This window comes from Desmodus rotundus, chromosome 10 (genome assembly GCF_022682495.2).
Source record: "Desmodus rotundus isolate HL8 chromosome 10, HLdesRot8A.1, whole genome shotgun sequence".
NCBI lineage: Eukaryota > Metazoa > Chordata > Mammalia > Chiroptera > Phyllostomidae > Desmodus > Desmodus rotundus.
This window is the reverse complement of record NC_071396.1, coordinates 38809630-38830632: the sequence shown is the minus strand read 5'-3', so window position 1 is coordinate 38830632 and position 21003 is coordinate 38809630. Positions and strand designations below refer to the sequence as shown.

The following is a 21003-nucleotide window of genomic DNA, read 5'->3' as shown; positions in this document are numbered from 1 at the left end:
AAGTCCAGGGCACCTGCTTCTTCTTTCGGCATATTTTTGGACAAACGAGTGTGGTAAAACTGCGCTACAGCGGGAACAGCACAGACTTTGCGTTCGATGCAGGATTGCAATCTTATTGGCCCGTCGTTCTGTGGCCTGAGTGCATCGGTGGACAGGGCATCTCCTCTGGAGGGGATGTTTGCAATCCAACAGGAGAAACTGTGCTCCAGAGCAGGGGCCCCGAGCTTTCCATTCAGGGTGCTCAGAAAACATCAGCCATCTCCCGGATCCGCCCCTCCTGCTGCTCATTGTCCTGTGTGTGGAGTGGCGATTAGCCAGGTGGCACTCACTGAGAACTTGAAGAGTCCTTGGTTTTCAACCAGGGGCATCAAAAGCCAGCAAAGGCCCTCCATCCCTTCCTGGCACCGTTTCTGACTTCGCCTGGGGAGTTTCTGTGCCAACAGTAAATGTGTCTATTGTCTTAGACTAACAGGGACACACATGGCTTTAATGAGCTGAGTTAGAGTCGTTGGAAATTTAAAAGAGGGCAGTGCTTTATTGTCCCGTGTAATCATAGTCATTTAATCTTTTTTATAACAACCTCCCTGAGCTATAGTTCAATGGAATGCAGTCCGCCCATTTAAAGTGTGCACTCAGCGGTTCTCAGTACACTCACAGAGCTTTGCAGCCCCCACGACGGTCAATCTGAGAACATTTCCTCCCTTCCGAAAGAAGCCTCCCCCCCCGCCCCCCCGCGCTGGCTTTCCCCCCTCCCCCCCGGCCCCTGGAAACCACTGACCTGTTTCTGTCTCCTGCACGGCCTGCTCCAAACGTTCCATGGGGACAGGGTCAGGCCCGCGGGGTCCTTCTGGGTGGGTGCCTGTCCTGAGCACCACGTTCGTGTTCTCGGGTCCCTCCGGTCACAGCGAGCGCCGCCTTGCGCCTCGTTGCAGCTGGAGACCCCTGCGCTGCGCGGACGACCCCATTTGGCTTGTTCGTCCGAAGGTTCGTGGGCGTCTGGTTGCTTCCACCTTTTGGCCATTATAAATAATGTTGCTTTGGGCATTTGTGTATCCGTTTCTGCGTGGATGTGCGTGTTCACTTCTCTTGGGCGTGTACCTAGGAGTGGAGTTGCCGGGTCTTCTGTTAACTCTTTGCTTAACCCTCTGAGGAGCTGCCACACTGCTCTGCACGCGCGCCAGCAGTGCCGGAGGGTTCCGATCTCTCTACGCCCTGGACAACACTTGTGGTCGTCCCGCTGCTGGTGCGAATTGCGGTCTCAGCGCGCAGTTAGGATTTGCTTTTCCCTGATGTCCGATAGCTGGTTGCTCTTTGAACGCACTTGCGCATCTGATTTTGATTTGGTCCAGCCTGGAGAGGGTGGTGGGCAGGTGCTCTTTGCACCGACACCAATTTTGTGTGTGTGCATGTGTGTGTGTATGTGTGTGAGAGAGAGAGAGAGAGAGAGAGGGAGAGGGAGAGGGAGAGAGGGAGAGAGAGATCGAGAGAGAGAGGGAGAGAGGGAGAGAGAGAGGGAGAGGGAGAGGGAGAGAGGGAGAGAGGGAGGGAGAGAGGGAGGGAGAGAGGGAGGGAGAGAGGGAGAGAGAAATAATAGAGGCTCAGGCTGGAGGAGCCCAGAGCTATCACTGAATTGAAGCCATATTTTGCCAGGTAAAACACAGGACACCCAGTTAAATTTTAATGTCAGATAAGCAACAAGTACTTTCTTAGGACAAATATATCCCATGCATGGTTTGGGATGTACTTATCCTAAAAAATTACTTGTTGTTTATATGAAATTCAAATTTAGCTGGGTGTCCTGCACTTTTATTTGCCAGCTCTGGCAACCTTGCCTGTCATGCCAGGCGTGGGCTCTGTTCCCTTGGGTGACAGGCGTTGTCGCTCAGAGGTCCGATTTTCCCATCGGTGGGGTGGGATGGGCCTTGTCACCTGTAGAGACCTCTGCTTGAGGGTTCTGTGGATGCGACTGTCACAGGGAGCTTCAGACCCGGCCTGGGGGGTGTGAGTGTGTGGGGCTGGAACTGGTGGCCTTGTCCTCTCCAAGTCGCCTCCCAGTTTCCTAACGAGGGAGGGAGTGCGTGTGTGTTTTCTCTGGATTTAGCCTAATCTGTTCGGAATGCGGCCCAGGAACATTGCTGTTTTGTTTCCACCAGTTCGTTGCTTGGCTGTTCACTTTCTAACGTGTGCTGCTTTTGCCAGTCATTCTCAGGATGCATTTTAAAGGGGATTTTCTCTTACCCTCTAGAAAAGTCTGTTTGCCTCGAGATCGTAGGGGAAGGGTCAGCGCCTTGGAATACAGGGCGTAGGGGCCGTGCCCCGAGTCTTACCGTCCTGTTACCGAGGGCTGTGTGTGTGCGTTTGGCAAGGAGAAGATGTCAAACGAGTTTGATTCTGGCGAATGTTCACGCAAGTGTAAGGGGCGCAGGAAGAGGAGAAAGATCCAAATGGGCGTATGGAGGAAAGGAAAGCAGGGAAGGCTGCCTGGAGAAGGCGGCATTTGAACTGGATCTTGAAGGATGACGGGCTACATTGAGACATGGGACCTCAGGTATACAGGACTTTGATAGCCCTCGCGGCACGCACTGCCCTGTCCAGGGCAGTAGCCACCAGTCTCAGGTGTCTGTTTGCACTTAAATTAGCTGAAGTAAAATGTAGTGTTCAGTTCTTCAGTCTTATTAGCCACGGTTCAAGTGCTTGAGAGCCACAGAGGGCCGGTGGCTTCCATAGTGCATGGTGCAGACACAGGGCGTTTCCATTACCACAGAGGGTTGTTGGACAGCACTGGACTAGGGCAGGAGTGGCCGAACTATGGCCGGGGGAAAGCTCTGGCCTACTGCCTGTTTTTGTAAATAAAGTTTTATTGGAACACAGCCAGTTGCACTTCTTCTTATGTCGTCTCTGGCTGCTTTCAGGGTGTAGTGACAGAGTGGGACAGTCTCAGTGCGGACTGACCACAGAGCTGGGAATTTTGTTATCTGAGCCTTTACAGAAAATACATGCCCACGCTTGGTTTAGGGGAATGAAGGCACGGTGTAGAGATGGCTGACAGTGTTTGGGAGAAATAAACAATAACCACATGGCTGACATTGCTGAGTACCTACTGAGTGCCAGGCACTGCTTGCTGGCCAGCTCTGCATTGCTTCACTCCCGGGTCATGCTACTGCGGGGGACACAGAGCCGTGGAGCTGTGTGGGAGTGGTGGGCAGGTCTGTGTCATGTGGTGCAGAGGAAGGGGGAGCGAAACCTTGAGAACTGTGGGAGGAAAAGGCAGGGGCATGGGGAGCCACGGAGGGTGTCCGAGCCTGGGAGGGACCACCTTCAGGAGGACGGGTGGGCGGGCACACTGGGTGTTTGTGAAGGAGAGAGCAGACTGCTGGGAGGCCCTTGCCACTCCCAGGTAAAAGGTGACAAGGCCTTGGCTGCCTGCCCAGAAGGAAGGCACGTGGAGGAGAGCCAGTGGGGAGAAAACTGACAAACAAGCCCATCACTCCTTGCGGGCACCTTGACCCCCACAAAGTCATCCCCTGAATGTCCTCCCCTGTGACTCAGTGGAGCCGGCGCCCATTCTCCCCCCCCCCCCCACACCTTCCGCGTCGCTCAGTCCCCGTGATCCCAGTGTCTCCATCACGTCACATCCCATGCAGTGACGTGACGGCTTCCAGCAGGTCCTGCCAAAGGAGTTATTTTCTTGGCCTCTCTAACGTAATTACTTAGACACAGAAACTACAAGAACAGCTACTAACCAGGGTTGGCTATAGAATTTGTAGGTCTCAGTGCAGAATGGAAACATGGGGTCCTTTGCTCAAAAATAATTGAAGGATTTGAAGATGGACAGAAGAGGGTTAAGCCAAGGGCAGGACCCTTATGAGCAAGTTTGGGACCCAGATTGGATGCCCATGCAGCTGGCCCTGCCACTGATTTTTATAACCTGCCCGTAGCGTGTTTGCTCACCTGTCATGCTTTCTGCATGTTTTCACTCGTAGTGTGTCCCGGCATGGACATCCGGAACAACCTCACGCGGCTGCACGAGCTGGCCAACTGCTCGGTCATTGAAGGACATTTGCAGATTCTGTTGATGTTCAAGACGAGGCCTGAGGATTTCCGAGACCTCAGTTTCCCCAAACTCATCATGGTCACTGACTACTTGCTGCTGTTCCGGGTCTACGGGCTGGAGAGCCTGAAGGACCTGTTCCCCAACCTCACGGTCATCCGGGGCTCCCGTCTCTTCTTCAACTACGCGCTGGTCATCTTTGAGATGGTTCACCTGAAGGAGCTGGGCCTCTACAGCCTGATGAACATCACCCGGGGGGCTGTCCGCATCGAGAAGAACAATGAGCTCTGCTACCTGGCCACCATCGACTGGTCGCGCATCCTGGACTCCGTGGAGGATAATTACATTGTGCTGAACAAAGACGACAACGAGGAATGTGGGGACATCTGTCCAGGCACTGCGAAGGGCAAGACCAGCTGCCCTGCCACGGTCATTAACGGGCAGTTTGTCGAGCGGTGTTGGACTCACAGCCACTGCCAGAAAGGTATGTGGGCTGTGCGGGCTTTGAAGCCATTGCTCATGGCTTGTTCCCGGGAACCGGGGGGCAGGGTGGCAAGTCTTCTCTGCAAAGGCTCCGGTATTACATCCGCTAGACTTCGCAGGCTGCATGGCCTCTGCCGCAGCGACGCAGTATTGCCGTGGGAGTGGGAAAGCAGCCACAGGCGACACGAGCGTATGTGGCTGTGTGTGGATAAAACTTTATTTACGAAACCAGGTGGTGGGCGGGATTTTCCAACTCCTGTGCTAGACAGACAGTCCTAGATTGAATGTCCCTCTTGCTTGAGAGACGGGTAGGAGTGGGTGAGCGTAGCACTTGTGGTAGAAAAGACAAATTTATTTCTTATCTGGTTATAGAAGTAACATTGCTCATAACAGACATTTGGAAAAGAAACACATAAAGAAAAAAATTAAAACAGCAATCCTTATTCCACAATTGCTAGGGTACTTCCTTCTAGTGGTTCTGTTGTGTGTTAACCTCCTTAGCTGTTCCTGTCGTGGGGCATTGAGATTCTTGCCAGTTTTCACAAAGACCGGGAGGACTGTCTTGGGGCCAGAGCTTTACTGAGCATTTGTCTCTTTAAGGCTTGCGTTTTCAGAAGTGAAATTTCTGGGTCAAAGGTTCTCGATCCCGATTGCCCAATGGCTTTCCGGAAATGCTGTCCCAGCCCCGCGTGGGCTGAGAGGGAGCACCCCAGCCCGCGGCTTGTGGATCGCAGAGAGATCTTCCTCGACTGGCTGAGGGCGGGGCCGCTGTGTAATCACTGCTCTATTTGCGTTTCTTTGATTGCTATCGGGGTTGGATCTTTTAAAACATATTTGTCCTTTGGGTTTTCTCTTCCTGTTCATATCCTTTGTCTGTTTATTTTTTAGGGCCTCAGTGGTTTTTGAAATATTAATCTGTAGGCGGTTTCGCAGATGCAGACTGTTAACCCTTTGCCAGTTGTGTTCTTAGGCATTTTTGTTGAGCACGCTAGGTGGCTGCTGCCTGCACGCTCCGAGGGTTTATGAGTTCAGAGCTGGGTTTTCACGTGCTTCTCGGGTTACTGTGTGCCCAGAGAGTCCCTTTGTGTCCAAAAACGAGTGGTTTTTTTTTCCAGGTTTTCTATTTCAGTTGTTACTGTTAAAAAATATTCACCCTGCTCATTTGGGATCTATTTGTGTGCGTGATTCGAAAGGGTGTCCATTTCCCCAAAAATAACAGTTGGGGTCTCAGTGCTGTTGATTGCAGAAACGGACCCCTTTGTCGCTGATTTGGGGTCTGGTTCTGGGTATTCGTAAATACATCTGTCTTTTCTGGCACCAGGGCCATTACTGTTCTAATCACTGTCGTTTTATAATGTTGGGACATCCGGGGAGGAACTTCCACACACGCACACACACTCATTACTCGTTTCAGACTCTTCCCGACATTGTGGAGTTCCCTGGGAAGAGTCAGTGACCCTGAGATCGAGGTGGAAGAGTGTGAGTGGGTTGTTGTATCACAAAAGATAGGTCAAGGGAAAAGGGAGGGTCTTCTGAGAGGCTGGGCAGTGAAGGGAAGGAGAACCTGGAGGGTTGTGGTTGGGGGGGTGCTGTGGTTATTATACTGGGGAAAAATCTTGAGAATGTTGGCAGGTCAGGGACAGAGAGAAGCTAAACCACAGCTGCAAGGGGAGCTCTGTTACCCTCGCTTTAGAGACCAGCAAGGTCACTTAACTAGCCTAAGACCACACAGCTAATAAAAGACAGCTGGGATTTGCACCAAGTCTGAGACAAAGAAAACCATGTGTGTGTCTCTTTGAGGGCTGTCCCCTGTGTTTAGGAACAGGAGAGCCCCTTCTGGATGGGGCACCAGGGAAAACAGTGAGCACTCCTTTATGCCAAGGCGGAGTTCTCCAAATGTAGGAGCTTGTTTGAAATGCCCTGGGCTCATGTCTTGGGATATAATTTAAGACATTCTTCTGTGGGTTTATTTATGTATCCATTTTAGTCAAAATACCCAGGACAGTATCATCTGCAAATGGCCCTGCAAATGATATTTTCAGCAGTTCTTTTTTTAAAAAACCTTTTGCTCTTGAGAACAAAGCTTGTTTTTCCAGCCCTGGGGGTTTCGTCACCGGGGAAGGTGCTGTTCCACAGCCGTCCCCGCAGCTGACACCTGCTGGGAGACTGAGTTCCTGGCACCGGGCCGCTGGGTCAGCTGCTGCTGGTGTGTAATCAGTGGTGGGTTCCCTAGGTGAAGCATTGCCCCGTCCTGGTGACAGATATCTACAAACGGTTGTTCTTTGAACTGCTGCCCGTCTGTTGAGTATAACTCAACTCTGGCTTAAAAATTTTTTTTTACTGTGATAAAATACACATGACATAAAATTTGCCATTTTCACCATTTTCAGTGCCCAGCTCAGTAGCATTAAGTACGTGCCAGCGTCTTGCAGCCGTCGCCGTCACCATCACCCGTTGCTAGGCCTTCCTCATCCTCCCAAACAACACTGTCACCCCTCCACTAAACACTCACTGCCCACCCCTGCTGCCAGCCCCTGGCCCCTGCCCCATATCTCCTCTCTGTCTCTATGGATCGGACTCCTCTGGGGACCTCCTGTGAGTGGACTCACACAGTATTCGTCCTTCTGTGACGGGCTTATTTCACTTAGCGTAACGTCCTCAAGTTCGTCCACGTTGTAGCAGGTGTCGGCATTTCTTCCCCTTTGGAGGCTGCGTGATGTTCTGCAGTGCGGATGGGCCGCATTTGGTGTGTCCATTTGTTCAGGGACGGGCCCTTGGGCTGCTGCAGAGTTTTAGCCATTGCAGTCAGTGCTGCGGTGAACATGGCCACGCAGCTCCAGCTTTTCAAATGCTTGCCTCACCCGTTGCTGTGGCGTCTGAAGTCATATTCAGTGTTGCACGGGATTGTTGACTGCCACGCAGACTGAAACGAGCCCTTAGAGGATACTCCCCCGTTTAGGAGACAGACATCCAGGCCCCAAGGGCCCTCTCAAACACTTCCTCGAGCATCCATAGGGTTTGTCTTCCTCCTGCGTGTTTGCCAGGCTCTGGGAGCTTCTGGGGAGTGCTCAGCGTTGGGGACGAAGGCGTTGGGTGTCCTCTGGACTCAGTTTAAGCATTCTCTGCAGTGTCCCTTTTCCCACCTGTCCCCGAAACAATAATGCTGTAGGCAAGAGAGCACAGGAAGGTTCTTAATGGCCAGGGTAATTAAAAGGAAAAGTTACTGTGGCGTGTGGCTCGATTTTTCTTCTCCATTGTTCTGTCTGTAGATTTTGGGAGAAGAAGCCAGGAGAAGCCAAGTGCAAGAAGCTCAGGGCACTCAGGGAGGAGAAGCTTGATCAGGAAACATGTTTGTCGAGAGCCGTGTGCCAGGGATTGCAGGTCTTTGGAGAGGCTCTTCTGGTGGCGGATACAGACACTGAACACCTGACTGAATCTTCTTGCGGGGGAGAGTCTCAGCAGTGAGACGTGGTTGCAAGCGTGGTTGAAGCCTCAGACTCCTCTTTGGGGTTGGAGAAGTGGTGTGTCATTAAGGCCTTGCAGTTGGCCCCCCAGGTCTGTTCCAGAGTGCTTACAGGAACACTGGCGGGGGGTCCAGGAGAGTTGCTTGGAGTCCTGTTCAGCCATTCTGGATCAAGCCTCAGTTTCCTCATTTGAAAGGTGGGGGTAATTACGGGACCCGCCTGTTAGGTTTGCGGTTCTGGAGTTCAATGAGATGGTGCAGGAGGTGCACTTAGCCCGTTGCCTCTGCGAGTGTTCTGGAAGCTTCTCGTAAGTGCCATGGGTTCACCACTCTTTCTGGGCAGACAAGCCCCTGAGTTAATGTACACCTGCCAAGTGCTGGCTGTGCTTCTGTCTTTAGTCTGAGGGCAGGCAAAGGAGAGCCCACCATGTGATGAAGGTTGGGAACTGCACCTGCTGCTCCAGGGCGAAGACCACTCTGCTCACCTGTGCCTCAGTTCCCAGTGCTCTGGAGACCTGGAGCTGGGCTCTCGGGGGTACCAGAAACCACAGGCCTCGCTTGACCAGCTGCTCTAGCCAAACCCACTGGCATTTTTCCCCTGGGAGGCCACTGCAGCTGCTGGCTGCCAGTCAGAGGGGTGGGTGAGGCGGGGCATGCTGGGTGCCAGAGAGATGGCTGGCGATGCCACGTGTAGACATCAGCAGGAAAGCAGGAGCGGGGTGCAGAGGGGCCAGGCCCTCCTCTCTGGGTCGGCCTTTCCATTTGAGTTTCAGATTCTCAGACAGTTGGGTGCTCTTTAATGTTTATGTTAAACATTGAATATTTAAATGCTTGCCTGCTCTCCAAGGGCTTGCTTTTAAGCAGAAGTTTTAGCTTCATGTTGAAACTTTTTATTCCTTCTTTCATGGTTTATCTCTGCCTTTAGTATTTTAACAATCAGAATCTCCTCGGCAGCCCGTGCTTGCTGTGTGCAGGGCGCTGCTGCGGCGCCACACTCCTCTCTGCCCACGGTCCCTGTCACAGGGGGGGCCGCCAGGGCCCTTGCTCTAGGTCAGATCCCTAGTAAGCACTAGAGATGGGATTCGAACTTGAAACCTGGCTATTCTGGCTCAGAATCTGAGCTCTTAACCGGCAGAGAACAAAGAACTTGGGGGTGGAAGGTCCCCTAGAATTTGTCCCTGCCAACATTCTGGCTGCCTCCTGTTGGGAGCCCTTCTCATTCCGTCCTCAGTTAGCTGCCTCTCCCGTCAGGCTGAGTGCTCTGGAATATGGGGACTGTGGCATTTATTGTGTCCCAGCACCTGCCATGTAGTCAAGGAGTGACATCTTTGACCACTGGTGACTGATGTGTTTGGGCACTTACTGTGTGCAAAGAACTCACGGGATCCTCATCATATGAGAGGATGTGACTTCCGTTTTTACAGAAGGGAATGCTGAGGCTCGAAGAAGAATTAATTGCTCTAGGAGACCTTGTTGGGAAATGGGTTGACCTCAGGCTTATCAGGTGTCCTTGTCCAGAGGTCAGCAAACCACTACGTGCAGTCCAAACACAGCCTCCTGGCCCTTTGCGGATGGCCTGGGAGCCAAGAATGCTTTTTATACTTTAAAAAGTTTTGGGGGAGAAATCTTGAGGATGATATTTTGTGAGAGGTGAAAATGATGTGAAATAAACATTTTGGTGTCCGTAAGTAAAGTTCCATTGAGACGCCACCGTGCTTGCGCATTAATCCACGTTACGTGGTGCCTGTGGCCGCACTGGTGCCAGGAGGGGAGTTGGGTAGTCGAGACAGAGGCTGCTTGTGGCCCTTTACAGAACAAAACAATGCTGACCCCTGTTCTTGGCTCCGCACCTTATAAAGATGAGGGGGCATTTGGAGATGGAGGCCATTCTCAGAGAAAGCTGGAACACCACGGCATCAGGCCGACACAGTTTCCCCGCTCCTTGCTGGCCCTGAGGGGCGAGAAAGTGTGGGATGTCATCCTTGGCCCTCAGGAGGTCTTGGTGTAGCTGGGGAGTTAGAAGGCAGGAGGGACTGACCATTTGGGGCAGGCAGCAGGGAATGCCACAGTCAAGGTCGGCCCCTTGTCCAGAACCACCATTAGGCTGGTGGTTCCAGACACCTGTGGAGCCAGAGCACCTGGAAATCATGGTGTTCTCTAGACAACGTAACAGAATCTTGATACATTGTATTCCTCGCGCTGTGCCACTGTGGTCCCCGCAGAAAACGGGACGGTCTAGCGTGTGCACATGGATACTGAATGGCAATAATGACGTTTGCAAGGGCGGCAGATCATGTGGCGTGTGAGGTCAGTTCATGTTTATTCCTCTTTGCATCATCACAGATCTCTTTAAAAGTCTAGGGCAGAATTAAAAGCACTACACGGAAAAACATTCCGTGGTCACTGTAACTTCTCTATCTCGGGATGATTGGAATTTTTCTTTCCTTTTTTTTTTTTTTTTTTTTTTAAGAGGGAGGGGATGGGAGGGGGACGGAAACATCAATGAGAGAGAATCACCGATGGGTTGCCTTCTCTACGTGCCTTCACTTGGGACTGAACCCACAACCCAAGCACGTGCCCTGACTGGGAATCAAGCCGGCGACCTTTTGGTTCGTGGGATGACACCCAACCAACTGAGCCACATGGGCTGGGCCACACGATAACTTTTCGTTTTGGAGATGGTTGGATTTTGAATGATGGGGAAAGAAGTGCTCTAGCACGTGTTTCTGAGCCTCCCTCCCCCCTCGCTGGGACTGATGATAACGCGCCCTCGGCCTCTGTGGAAGGCGGGAGGTTGTTGCACATGGTGGTGGTTATGAAGCTGTGGTTTGGGCTGGGTGGCACTGACACTTGGAGAGAGAGGAGGAGGGAAGGGTGTTCAGGTGGGTGGAGGCGGTGACGGAAGCGAGGTCTTCTGTGGACGTGAGCGAGGAGGCTGCCTCACGCTGGGAGGGGCGCACTGAAGGCAGATGTGCCCCCGTGGGCACGGAGGAGCAGTCACGCAGGCCACTCTGGGGCTGTGTTCGGGGTGGGCTCCCTCTGCTGATGCTGACGGTGCTGAGCCGGGCGCGTTGCCAGGGCCCCAGAGTCCTTGTTGAGTTGGGGAGGAAGTCAGAGAAGTAACTGTGAGGCTGTAAGCCAGGTGGGCACAACATCTAATGCAGGCTCAAGGACGCACTGGAAAAGGGGAGGCCGGTTGGCCACAGGGGCGTCCTGGGGACAGTGCTGTCCATGTTTTTAGTGGCGAAGACCTAGACTTGCGGTTCTAACAAGAGCCCAGCTTCTTGGAGGGGACTCGGGGCTACCAACTTAGCTAGCTTTTTGCCTGAAGAAGTAAATTGGCCCAATACATTGGCAGAAGGTGGGATAGAGTTAAATCTCATTCTGGAAAGGTGGCTATGTAGTAACTTGGTAACTGGTCCGATGAGTTTTTCTTATTCTCCCTCCTACTCGACAAAGTTCATCGAGCAGCTCTTTCCTCCTGTGTCACCAGACCCTCTCTCAGAATTAGAGTCTGTTCTTTGTGACTGGACACCTGAGATGCCCCAGGGAGGTCCCCCGGCCCTCAGCTCCTATGAGACTGGGAGCTTAGGGGCTGGCTGCCTCCCTGCACCTGTACCTGACAGAATGTTCTCTTTCCCACATTGTGTGCCGTTTCTCCTCACCCCTCCCTCTTCCCTCTCTGCTTCACTCTCCCCCCACCTTTCCCCTCTTTCTCACTCAGGCTAAACGTCTGCACATACTTACAGATAAATAAGGCTGACAGTGGGAAGCAGACTCACCAGAGACCTGCTTTCCTTTTGGCCTGTGTCGTCTGTGGTGGGTGGGGCCACGTGAGTAACCACACCATGGGCTGCTTTTCTCCGATTCCAGGTGAGTCTCACTGAGCTCTCCCAACCCAGCCTCAAGGTACAGGACACAGGCAAGGAATGGAGCACAATCATCAAATTGGGGGGGTGGGGGAGGGAAAGTGATGGGGGCCCTGGTCTTAAAGCCAGTAATCCGTAAGTGCCTGGAGGGTTTGGGGTAACCGGTTACTTGACCTTTTTTATAGAAGTTTCTTTGCTTCTGGCTTTGTCCCTCAGGGAGAGCCTTTGGTCTGTAGGAGCGGCTGCAGCCTAGAAAGCAGGTCTGCTGGGGGGCTGTAACTGCAGTGTTTCCAGGTGGCCACCTAGGAAGGAGACTGTTCTCATCCGAATGTCTGGTAAGAACAGGGCCTCAAGTGCTGCTCCCCAGTCACGTTGGCACAGGGTGTGTATCGACCGCTTGCGACGCGTGTCCACTCGCAAATGGGCTCCCTGTCACAGGCTACCTCACTGGCGGTGCCGAGTGCAGGGTTTTCACGTTTGCAAAGCGATTGGATATAGCAGGAAATATGCAAAATAAGGCAGGTTGGCTCCGGAGCATTCAAGATAGCTCTCTAAAGAACAGTGGATCTTTTTTTTTGGTTGTGGTGAAGTACACATAAGATTCACTGTGAGTGACACTCAGCATGTTTGTGCTGCCGTACATCCGTCGCCACTGTCTAGCTCCAGAACATTGCATCGCCTCACAAGGAAGCTCCCTTTGGTGAGCAGCCACGCCCCACTCCCCTTCCCACCGGCCCCTGTCAACTGCCCCTGGAGTTTCCTTCTCTGTGGACATACCTGTTCTGGATGTTTCCTGTAAGTAGAATCAGGAGACTTTGATGTCCTGCCTATGATTTGGAGGTTCCACACTGCAGCGTGCGTGAGGACCCGTCTCCCGTAGTGCTGAGTAACGCCCGTCGCACTGGCTGAGGGACGCTGAGCTGTGCTGATGCAGGCGTCATTGTCAGCTTTTGTTTGAATACTTCCTTCAGGTCTCGTGGGAGAGTGCACCCAGGGGTGGCATCGCTGAGTCATTTGGTAATTCTGTGTGTAATGTGTTGAGTCAAGGTTCCTTTTTAATTTTGCTTTTAGTTTTATTTTCCTTAACAAAACACAGATGCAGAAAACCACACAAAACGAAGCCTAATGAATTACTCTAAGGCGGACAGCCTTAGCCCCCACCTTGGCTGAGAAATAGCTGTGTGCCAGCACCACCCCCTCCCCTGGAAGCCCTTCCCTAGGCTCCATCCGGGTCACAGTCCCTCCCCCCCCTCCGCAAAGTGGACACTGTCCTGTCTCTCTTGCTAGTTGCTTCCTTCTTTCTGTACAGTTTTATCACTCAAGTGTGAATCTCTAGACAATATAGTTTAGTCTTGCCCATTAAAAAAACTGATGTGTCTCTTTGGATCTACAGCAGGGATTCTCCACTGTGGGCGATTTGCCTCCCCGGGGACAATTGGCAATGTCTGAAGACGTTTTTGGTTGTTAACAGCTTCGGGGGGCAGTGGGGCCAGGGATGCCGCCCCGCATCCTGCAGTGCAGAGAAAGTCCTGACCACCAGGGGTGGTCCGGCTCTCAGCCGCAGGGCCCAGACACTCCAGTCCGCAGGCCTTCTACCCCTTTTCTTTTCCATACACCCTCCCGGTTGGAGATCGGGCCTGTGGCGCCTGCCGCATGGCCCCAGTGCGAGTGGGCCCGCCTGTGCTCTCATAGCCCTCTGTCCCCTGGGCCCAGAAGTCAGGGTCAGACTGGGGCTGTCCCTTCAGCGGGCTTTATTTAGCTCGTGCTGCCCCCACCAGCACAGTCTGCCACCAGCCACTTGCAGGGGCCCCTCTGCTCCCCCCCGGAGCACAGCTATGGGTGGTGGGCTGCACTGTGTCTACTTTTTTTTTTTACAGATTTTGTCATGCAGTCCAGTGGTACTCACGCGCCTCCTTTTTGGAAGTTTTGGTAAACAAGGCACACACTGATCTTCCTCACAAAACTCTGTCTTCTTTACAAAGGCACGTTTTGCTGAGAAAATTATGTTGATGCAGGCAGGAGGTATGAGGGCCGTTTGCGAAGGAATGTTGCAAGGGTGAGAAAAAGCCCATGTGATCTTGGGTTCATGACTGCAGGGAAGACAGAGCGGGCAGCCGGCCTGGGACGCGGGGCAGAAGGAGACCACAGACGTGTCTAGCAAAGCAGAGGCGGCTCACGTGGCCCCGAGTCTGAAGAAGAGAGAAGTTGGAGCGTTGTCTTAACAGATGCCCACGTGGTTCAGAGGAGGACGTAATTTTTTTAACTTTATTTTAATCGTGGACCCTAATGCAGATGTCCCCACTGCCCCCAGCTTTGCCCACCTCCACACAGCCCCCACTCCCTTTCTCTGAGGCCACCACCACACTCGTCTGTGTCCGTGACTTCTGCGCGTGTGATCTCTGGCCGACCCCTTCATCCTCTGTCATCCGGTCCTCCCCTCTCCCTCGCCTCTGACAGCTGCCAGTCTGTTCCATGTGTCCAGACCTCTGTTTCTATTTTGTCAGTTTATTTTGTTCATTAGATTCCACATATAAGTGACATCATATCGTATTTGTCTTTGTCTGACTGGCTTATTTCACTTAGCATAATAATCCACATGGTTCCAAAGGGTAATGTTTCCTTCTTTTTTCCCAGCCATGTAGTATTCCATTGTGTAGATGTACCACAGCTTTTTTATCCACTCATCTACTGATGGGGCTGCTTCCAGGGCTTGGTGATTGTAAATAACGCTGCTTATTAACATGGGGGTGCATATGTTCTTTTGAACTAATGTTTCAGGATTCTTAAGATATATTTCCAGAAGTAAGATCTCTTGGTCATAAGGCAGTTCTATTTTTAGGTTTTTTTTTTTCAGGAAATTCCATACTGTTTTCCACAGTGGTTGCATCAATCTGCATTCCCACGAATAGTCTGCTAGGGTTCCCTTTTCTCCACATCCTCATAAACACTAGTCATTTGTAGATTTATTGATGATAGCCATTCTGGTAGGTATGAGGTGATATCTCATTGTGGTTTTAATTTGCATTTCTCTGATGATTAGTGATGTTGAACATTTTTTCATGCCTGTTGGCCCTCTGTATACCCTCTTTGGAGAAGTGTGAAGTGTCTGTTGAGGTCCTTGGCCCATTTTTCAATTGGATTGTTTGTCTTCCTGGTGTTCAGTTGTATAAGTTCTTTTTTTGTGTGTGTGTGTATAAGTTCTTAATATATTTTAGAAATTAACCCCTTATCACATGTATCATTGGTACTAGGTTCTCCCATACAGTGGGTTCCCTTTTTATTTTTTTTTGATGGTTTCTTTTTCTTTTTTTTTTCTTTTAATGTGTGGGTCTTTTTAAAAGATTTTATTTATTTTTAGACAGAGGGGAAGGAAGAAAGAGAGGGAGAGAAACATCAATGTGTGGCTGCCTCTCATGTGTCTCCTCCTGGGAACCTGGCCTACAACCCAGGCATGTGCCCTGACTAGGAATTGAACTGGCGACCCTTTGGTTCCCAGCCTGCGCTCAATCCATTGAACTACACCAGCCAGGGCTGATGGTTTCTTTTGTTGTGCAAAAGCTTTTTAGTTTGATGTAGTCCCATTTATTTATTTTTTCCTTTGTTTCCCTTTCTGTAGGAGTAAAATTGGAAAAAATATTGCTTGAGAGATGCCTGAGATTTTACTGCCTCAGATTTTTATGCATTTTGAGTTTATTTTTGTGTCTGGTATAAGTTGGGTCTAGTTCCATTTTTTTGCATGTGCCTGTTAAATTTTCCCAACACCATTTATTGAAGAGACTGTCTTTATTCCATTGTATGCTGTTGTCTCCTTTGTCAAATATTAATTGACCTTGTGGTTATTTCTGGGCTCCTTGTTCTGTTTCATTGATCTATATGCCTGTTCTTATGCCAGTACCAGGCTGTTTTGATTATAGTGGACTTGTAGTATAGTTTAATATTAGGTATTATGGTACCTCCCACTTTGGACTTCTTTCTCAAGATTACCAAGGCTATTTGGTGTCTTTTTTGGTTTCATATAAATTTTTGGAGTATTTGTTCTAGATCTGCAAAATACGTCATTGGTATTTTATTAGGAATTGTGTTGAATGTATAGATTGCTTTGGATAGTATGGACATCTTAATGATGTTAATTCTTCCTATCCCTGAATATGATATATGTTTCCACTTATTTGTATCTTACTCAGTTTCTTTCTTCAGTGTCCTACAGTTTTCTGAGTCAGGTCTTTTACCTCCTTGGTTGAATTTATTCCTAAGTAACTTACTGTTTTTGTTGCAATATTAAATGGGGTTGTTTTCTTAATTTCCCTTTCTGGTAGTTCATTATTGATATATAAAAATGCTACTAGTTTCTGAATATTAATGTTGTATCCTTCCACTTTGCTGAGTTCATTTTTTTAGATATAGCAGTCTTTCGGTGGAGTTTAGGGTGTTCTATGTACAATATTATGTGATCTGCAAATAATGAGTTTTACTTCCTCCTTTACAGTTTGGGTGCCTTTTGTTTCGTTTTCTTGTCTGATTGCTATGGCTTAGTCTTCAGTACTGTGCTGAATGAGAGAGGTAAAAGCCAACATCCCTGCTTTGTTCCTGATCTTAAGGAAAACAATTTTAGTTTTTGCCCGTTAAGTATGATGTTGGCGGTGGGTTTGTCATATACGGCCTTTATTATGTTGCTGTATGTTCCTTCTCTTCCCACTTGGCTGAGAGTTTTTATCACAAATCATTGCTGGATTTTTTTAAACATTTTTTTTATTGTCGTTCAAGTAGTTTTCTGCCTTTTACCACCACCCTTCCCTACCTCCCTCCCCTGTTTCCACTCCCCCTTGTTATCCATGTGTCCTTTATAATTGTTCCTGCAAACCCTTCACCCTTTTTCCCTATAATCCCCTCCCCCGCCCCCTCTGGTCACTGTCAGCCTGTTCTCAATTTCAGTGTCTTTGGTTATATTTTGCTTGCTTGTTCATTTTGTTGATTAGGTTCCTGTTAAAGGTGAGGTCATATGGTATTTGTCTTTCACAACCTGGCTTATTTCACTTAGCATAATGCTCTCCAGTTCCATCCATGCTGTCGCAAAGAGTAGGAGCTCCTTCTTTCTTTCTGCTGCACAGAATTCCATTGTATAAATGTACCATAGTTTTTTGATCCACTCATTTGCTGATGGGCACTTAGGTTGCTTCCAGCACTTGACTATTGTAAATTGTGCTGCTATGAACATTGGGGTGCACAGGTTCTCTTGGATTGGTGTGGCACTGCCTTTTGACCCGGCAATTCCACTGCTAGGATTATATCCTAAGAACCCTGAAACACCAATCATTGCTGGATTGTATCTAATGCTTTTTCTGCATCTATTGATATGATCATGTGATTTTTAGTCTTTATTTTGTTTATGTGGTGTCTCACGCTTATTGATTTGCAGATATTGTAAAACCTTGCATCCCTGGAATAAATCCCACTTAATAATAGTGTATGATCTTTTTAATGTATTGCTGGATTCGGTTTGCTAATATTTTGTGGAGGATTTTAGCATCTATGTTCATCAGGGACTTGGCCTGTAGTTTTCTTTTTTGTAGTGTCTTTACCTGGTTTTGGAATTAGAGTAATGCCGGCCTCGTAAAAAGAGCTTGGAAGTCTTACCTGTTCTTGAAATTTTGGGAGTAGTTTGAGAAGGATAGGAGTTAGTGCTTCTTTGAATGATAGATTAAGTTAGTCTGGGAAGCCATCTGGTCTAGGACTTTTGGCCATAATTCTTCACAGACTGTCTTACAGTTTTGAAAGAATGCTTTTGAAAGAGTCACACAAGCACTGCTTGACTTGATTTGGGAACGACTTGCCTCAGGAGTGTTATATTTACAAGTGTTCCCTGATGGGGATTGTGCGCAACAGTGCCGGACACTTAACAGAATGAAAAATAGGAGTTGGGGGACTTTAGAAAGTACAGGACACATGCCACATTGGCTCAGAGTTCTTGGAAGGAGGGATGAAGAAAGTTCAAGTAGAGCCAGGTCATAAGAGTTACAAATTCATAATCAAAGAAATCAGAAAATGACATCAGTTGTCTCCCCTTGACCCAAAGTGGGAATGTTGCGTACACAGCAGCAGACACATTTCCAGGTTTGCCTCACTTCAGTGAAGGAGCCCTTGGAAAGGGTCTAGCCAGCCTGAAACAATCCACGGGAATCAGTTCAGGACCTGTTGTTGCCGACCAAATGAGTGTAAAAGGGAATGGGCTTGCTCTCTATTTTAGGTGATGTTAGACTATTTATGGAGGACTTCCCATCAAGATGGAGGCATAGGTAAACACGCTTCACCTCCTCACACAACCTCAGCAAAAATTACAACTACACTACTAAACAGATATCACCCAGATTCGTCAGAAAATCGAGCTTTATGGAAGTCTGACAACCAAGGATTTAAAGAAGCCGCACTTACCCAGATGGGTAGGCGCAGAGTGGTGGAGTGGAGTGGTGTGGAGAGGTGGCAGAATGGGTTGTCCCACATTCACGTGAGGTGGGTAAAAATCAGGAGGGATACCTTGGGAATGCGGGATTCCAGCTCAGGAGCAGACCACCCAACCAACGCCAGGAAGATAAGTCCCCGTACCTTCGGGCTGTAAAAACCAGTGGGGGTTGGGGTGTGGAAGAAACTGCAGGATTCTCAGGAAGCTCCTACTAAAGGGCCCACAAAGGTCTTAGGACTCAGGCAGACCCACCCTCTCGGGGATTCAGCACCCAGGCAACAGCTGGAAGGGCACCAGTGGCATATGGGGAGAAAGTGAAGTGACTGGCAGTGAGGGCGGATGCCAGGAGACAGCTTCCTCCTGGACAGATCTCCAGAGGCCAGCAGCGGCCTGTCCCCTCTCTGAGCCCTCCCCCACACAGAGCCACACAACAGTGAAATGGTTTGTCTTGCCCTGGAGATTCCCTAAGGTTCCACCCTGAACAACACAGGTGCGCTTTTCTGCAACAGCCCACGCTTCTAAGACAGGGAGTCAAAGCAGCACTACCTAGTGCACAGCAATAAACACAGGGAGGCACCAAAATGAGGAGACAAAGAAATATCTCCAAATGAAAGAACAGAACAAAACTCCAGAAGTAGAAGGGAATGAGGTGGAGACGAGCAGTCTGTCAGATGCAGAGTGCAAAACACTGCTGATCGGGTGCTCCAGGAACTCAGTGTGGACTGGAACAGCATGGAAAAGACCCAGGCAGAAGTGACGCCTACATTAAATGAAGGAAAGAAAAATCTGTAAGGCACCAACAGTGGAGGAGATGAAGCTGAGAATCAAATCGAGGATTTGGAACATAAGGAAGAAAAAAACATTCAATAAGAACAGCAACAGGAAAGAAGAATTAAAAAAAAAAAAAACACCAAGGATAGACTAAGGAGCCTCTGAGACAACATCAAATGTAGCAACATTCAAACCAGAGGGGTGCCAGAAGAAGAAGAGGAAGAGCAAGAAATCAGAAACTTATTTGAAAAAAAAATGAAAGAAAACTTCCCTAACTTGGTGAAGGAAATAGACATACAAGTTCTGGAAGCACAGAGAGTCCCAAACAAGATGGACCCAAAGAGGACCACACCAAGACACATCATAATTAAAATGCCAAAGGTTAAAGATAAAGAGAGAATCTTAAAGGCAGCAAGAGAAAAGCACAGAGTTACCTACAAAGGAATTCACATAAGCCTGTCAGCTGATTTCTCAAAAGAAACTTTGCAGGCTAGAAGGGAGTGGCAACAAGTGTTCAAAGTGATGAAAAGCAAGGACCTACAACTGAGATTACTCTATCCAGCAAAGCTATCATTTAGAATCAAAGGGCAGATGAAGTGCTTCCCAGACAAGGTAAAGCTAAAGGAGTTCATCATCACCAAGCCCTTATTATATGAAATGTTAAAGGAAACTGTGTAAGAAAAAGAAGATCAAAACATGGCAACAAATTCACAACTATCAAAAACTGAATCTAAAAAACAAACTGTGCAAACAACTAGAACAGGAACAGAATCACAGAAATGGTGATCACTTGGAGGATTATCAGCGGGGAGGGGGAGAGGGAAAGAATGGGGTAAAGGTACAGGGAATAAGAAGCATAAATGGTAGGTAGAAAATAGACAGGGGGAGGTTAAGAATAGTATAGGAAATGGAGAAGCCAAAGAATTTGTATGTATGACCCATGAACATGAACTAAGTGGGGGGAATTGCTGGAGGGAAGGGGGTACCCAGTGGAGTGGGGGCAAAGGGGTAAAATTGGGACAATTGTAATAGTGTAAACAATAAAATGTATTTTTTTAAAAAGAACATTTATAGAGGACTTCCCTAGGTTTGGTGGCAACCCTGTTTCCCTCATACGGCTTTACCTTTAAGGTCTTATCTCTTTCGATTCCCACTTCTCCTGGTTGTTGGGTGCGATTTAGGAGGGTAAGGATGTTGAGGGTCCCACCTTGATGGTGGTGTAGAACCACCTTGGTGATATTCTAGAGCCAGCCAGTAGCCCACTAGCCATGTGGCTAAGTTTACATGGATTAAAATTGAGTAAAATCAACCGTTCGTCCCGCAGTTGCACTTGCCACATTTAGACAGTGTAGGTGTGGAACGTTTCCATCGCTCCGGGAAGTTCTGTTGGGCAACGCTGCCCGAGAGCATTTCATTTTATGGTAAAAGGTAGCTCTGCAGTCAGACAGACCTGCATTCGAACCCTTTATCTGTTGTGTGACCTTGGGCAGATTGCCTGGCTTTTCTCAGCCTCTGTTTCCTCCTCAACAGTGACGAGTTTGTAAGGGAGTCAGTCCTAGTTTTTTTCTTCTCAACGTTGAACTGATATCCTTTCTTCTGATGAAAATAAAAATACTATTCTTCTTGTATACTTTGAGTTTGATTTTTCCCCTTAAATAGAAAATAGAACAATCAATTTTCTCCCCCAACCTCTGTGCCCCTTTGAGAGTCTCTGGAATAGACAAAGAAGTGTCTCGGGAAAGTCAAACAGAACAAAGAAGCCATTATAGGCGCATGTGGTTGAGAAGAGGAGAAAGGAAGGGGAAGGTGTGTTGACTGGGGCCGAGAGAGTCATCATGTCTGTGGGTGACCAAGAATGAGGACTGTCACCTCCTTCCTGGCTTTTCCTCTTTCTCTGGGAACAGGGCAC

General features: G+C 49.2%; 1 protein-coding gene across 3 annotated transcripts in view; it reads left to right on the top strand.

Moving 5' to 3' along the window:
• INSR (insulin receptor) overlaps positions 1-21003 on the top strand; it is a 161655-nt gene that overhangs the window by 12045 nt on the left and 128607 nt on the right. For 2 of the 3 annotated variants that reach the window (XM_053912402.2, XM_053912401.2), the window contains exon 2: positions 3984-4535. In XM_053912402.2, the coding sequence (XP_053768377.1) occupies positions 3984-4535 (552 nt within the window). Of the gene's footprint in view, positions 1-3983; positions 4536-12129; positions 12202-21003 lie in introns of those variants that run through there. The other variant, XM_053912403.2, reaches the window with a different exon arrangement.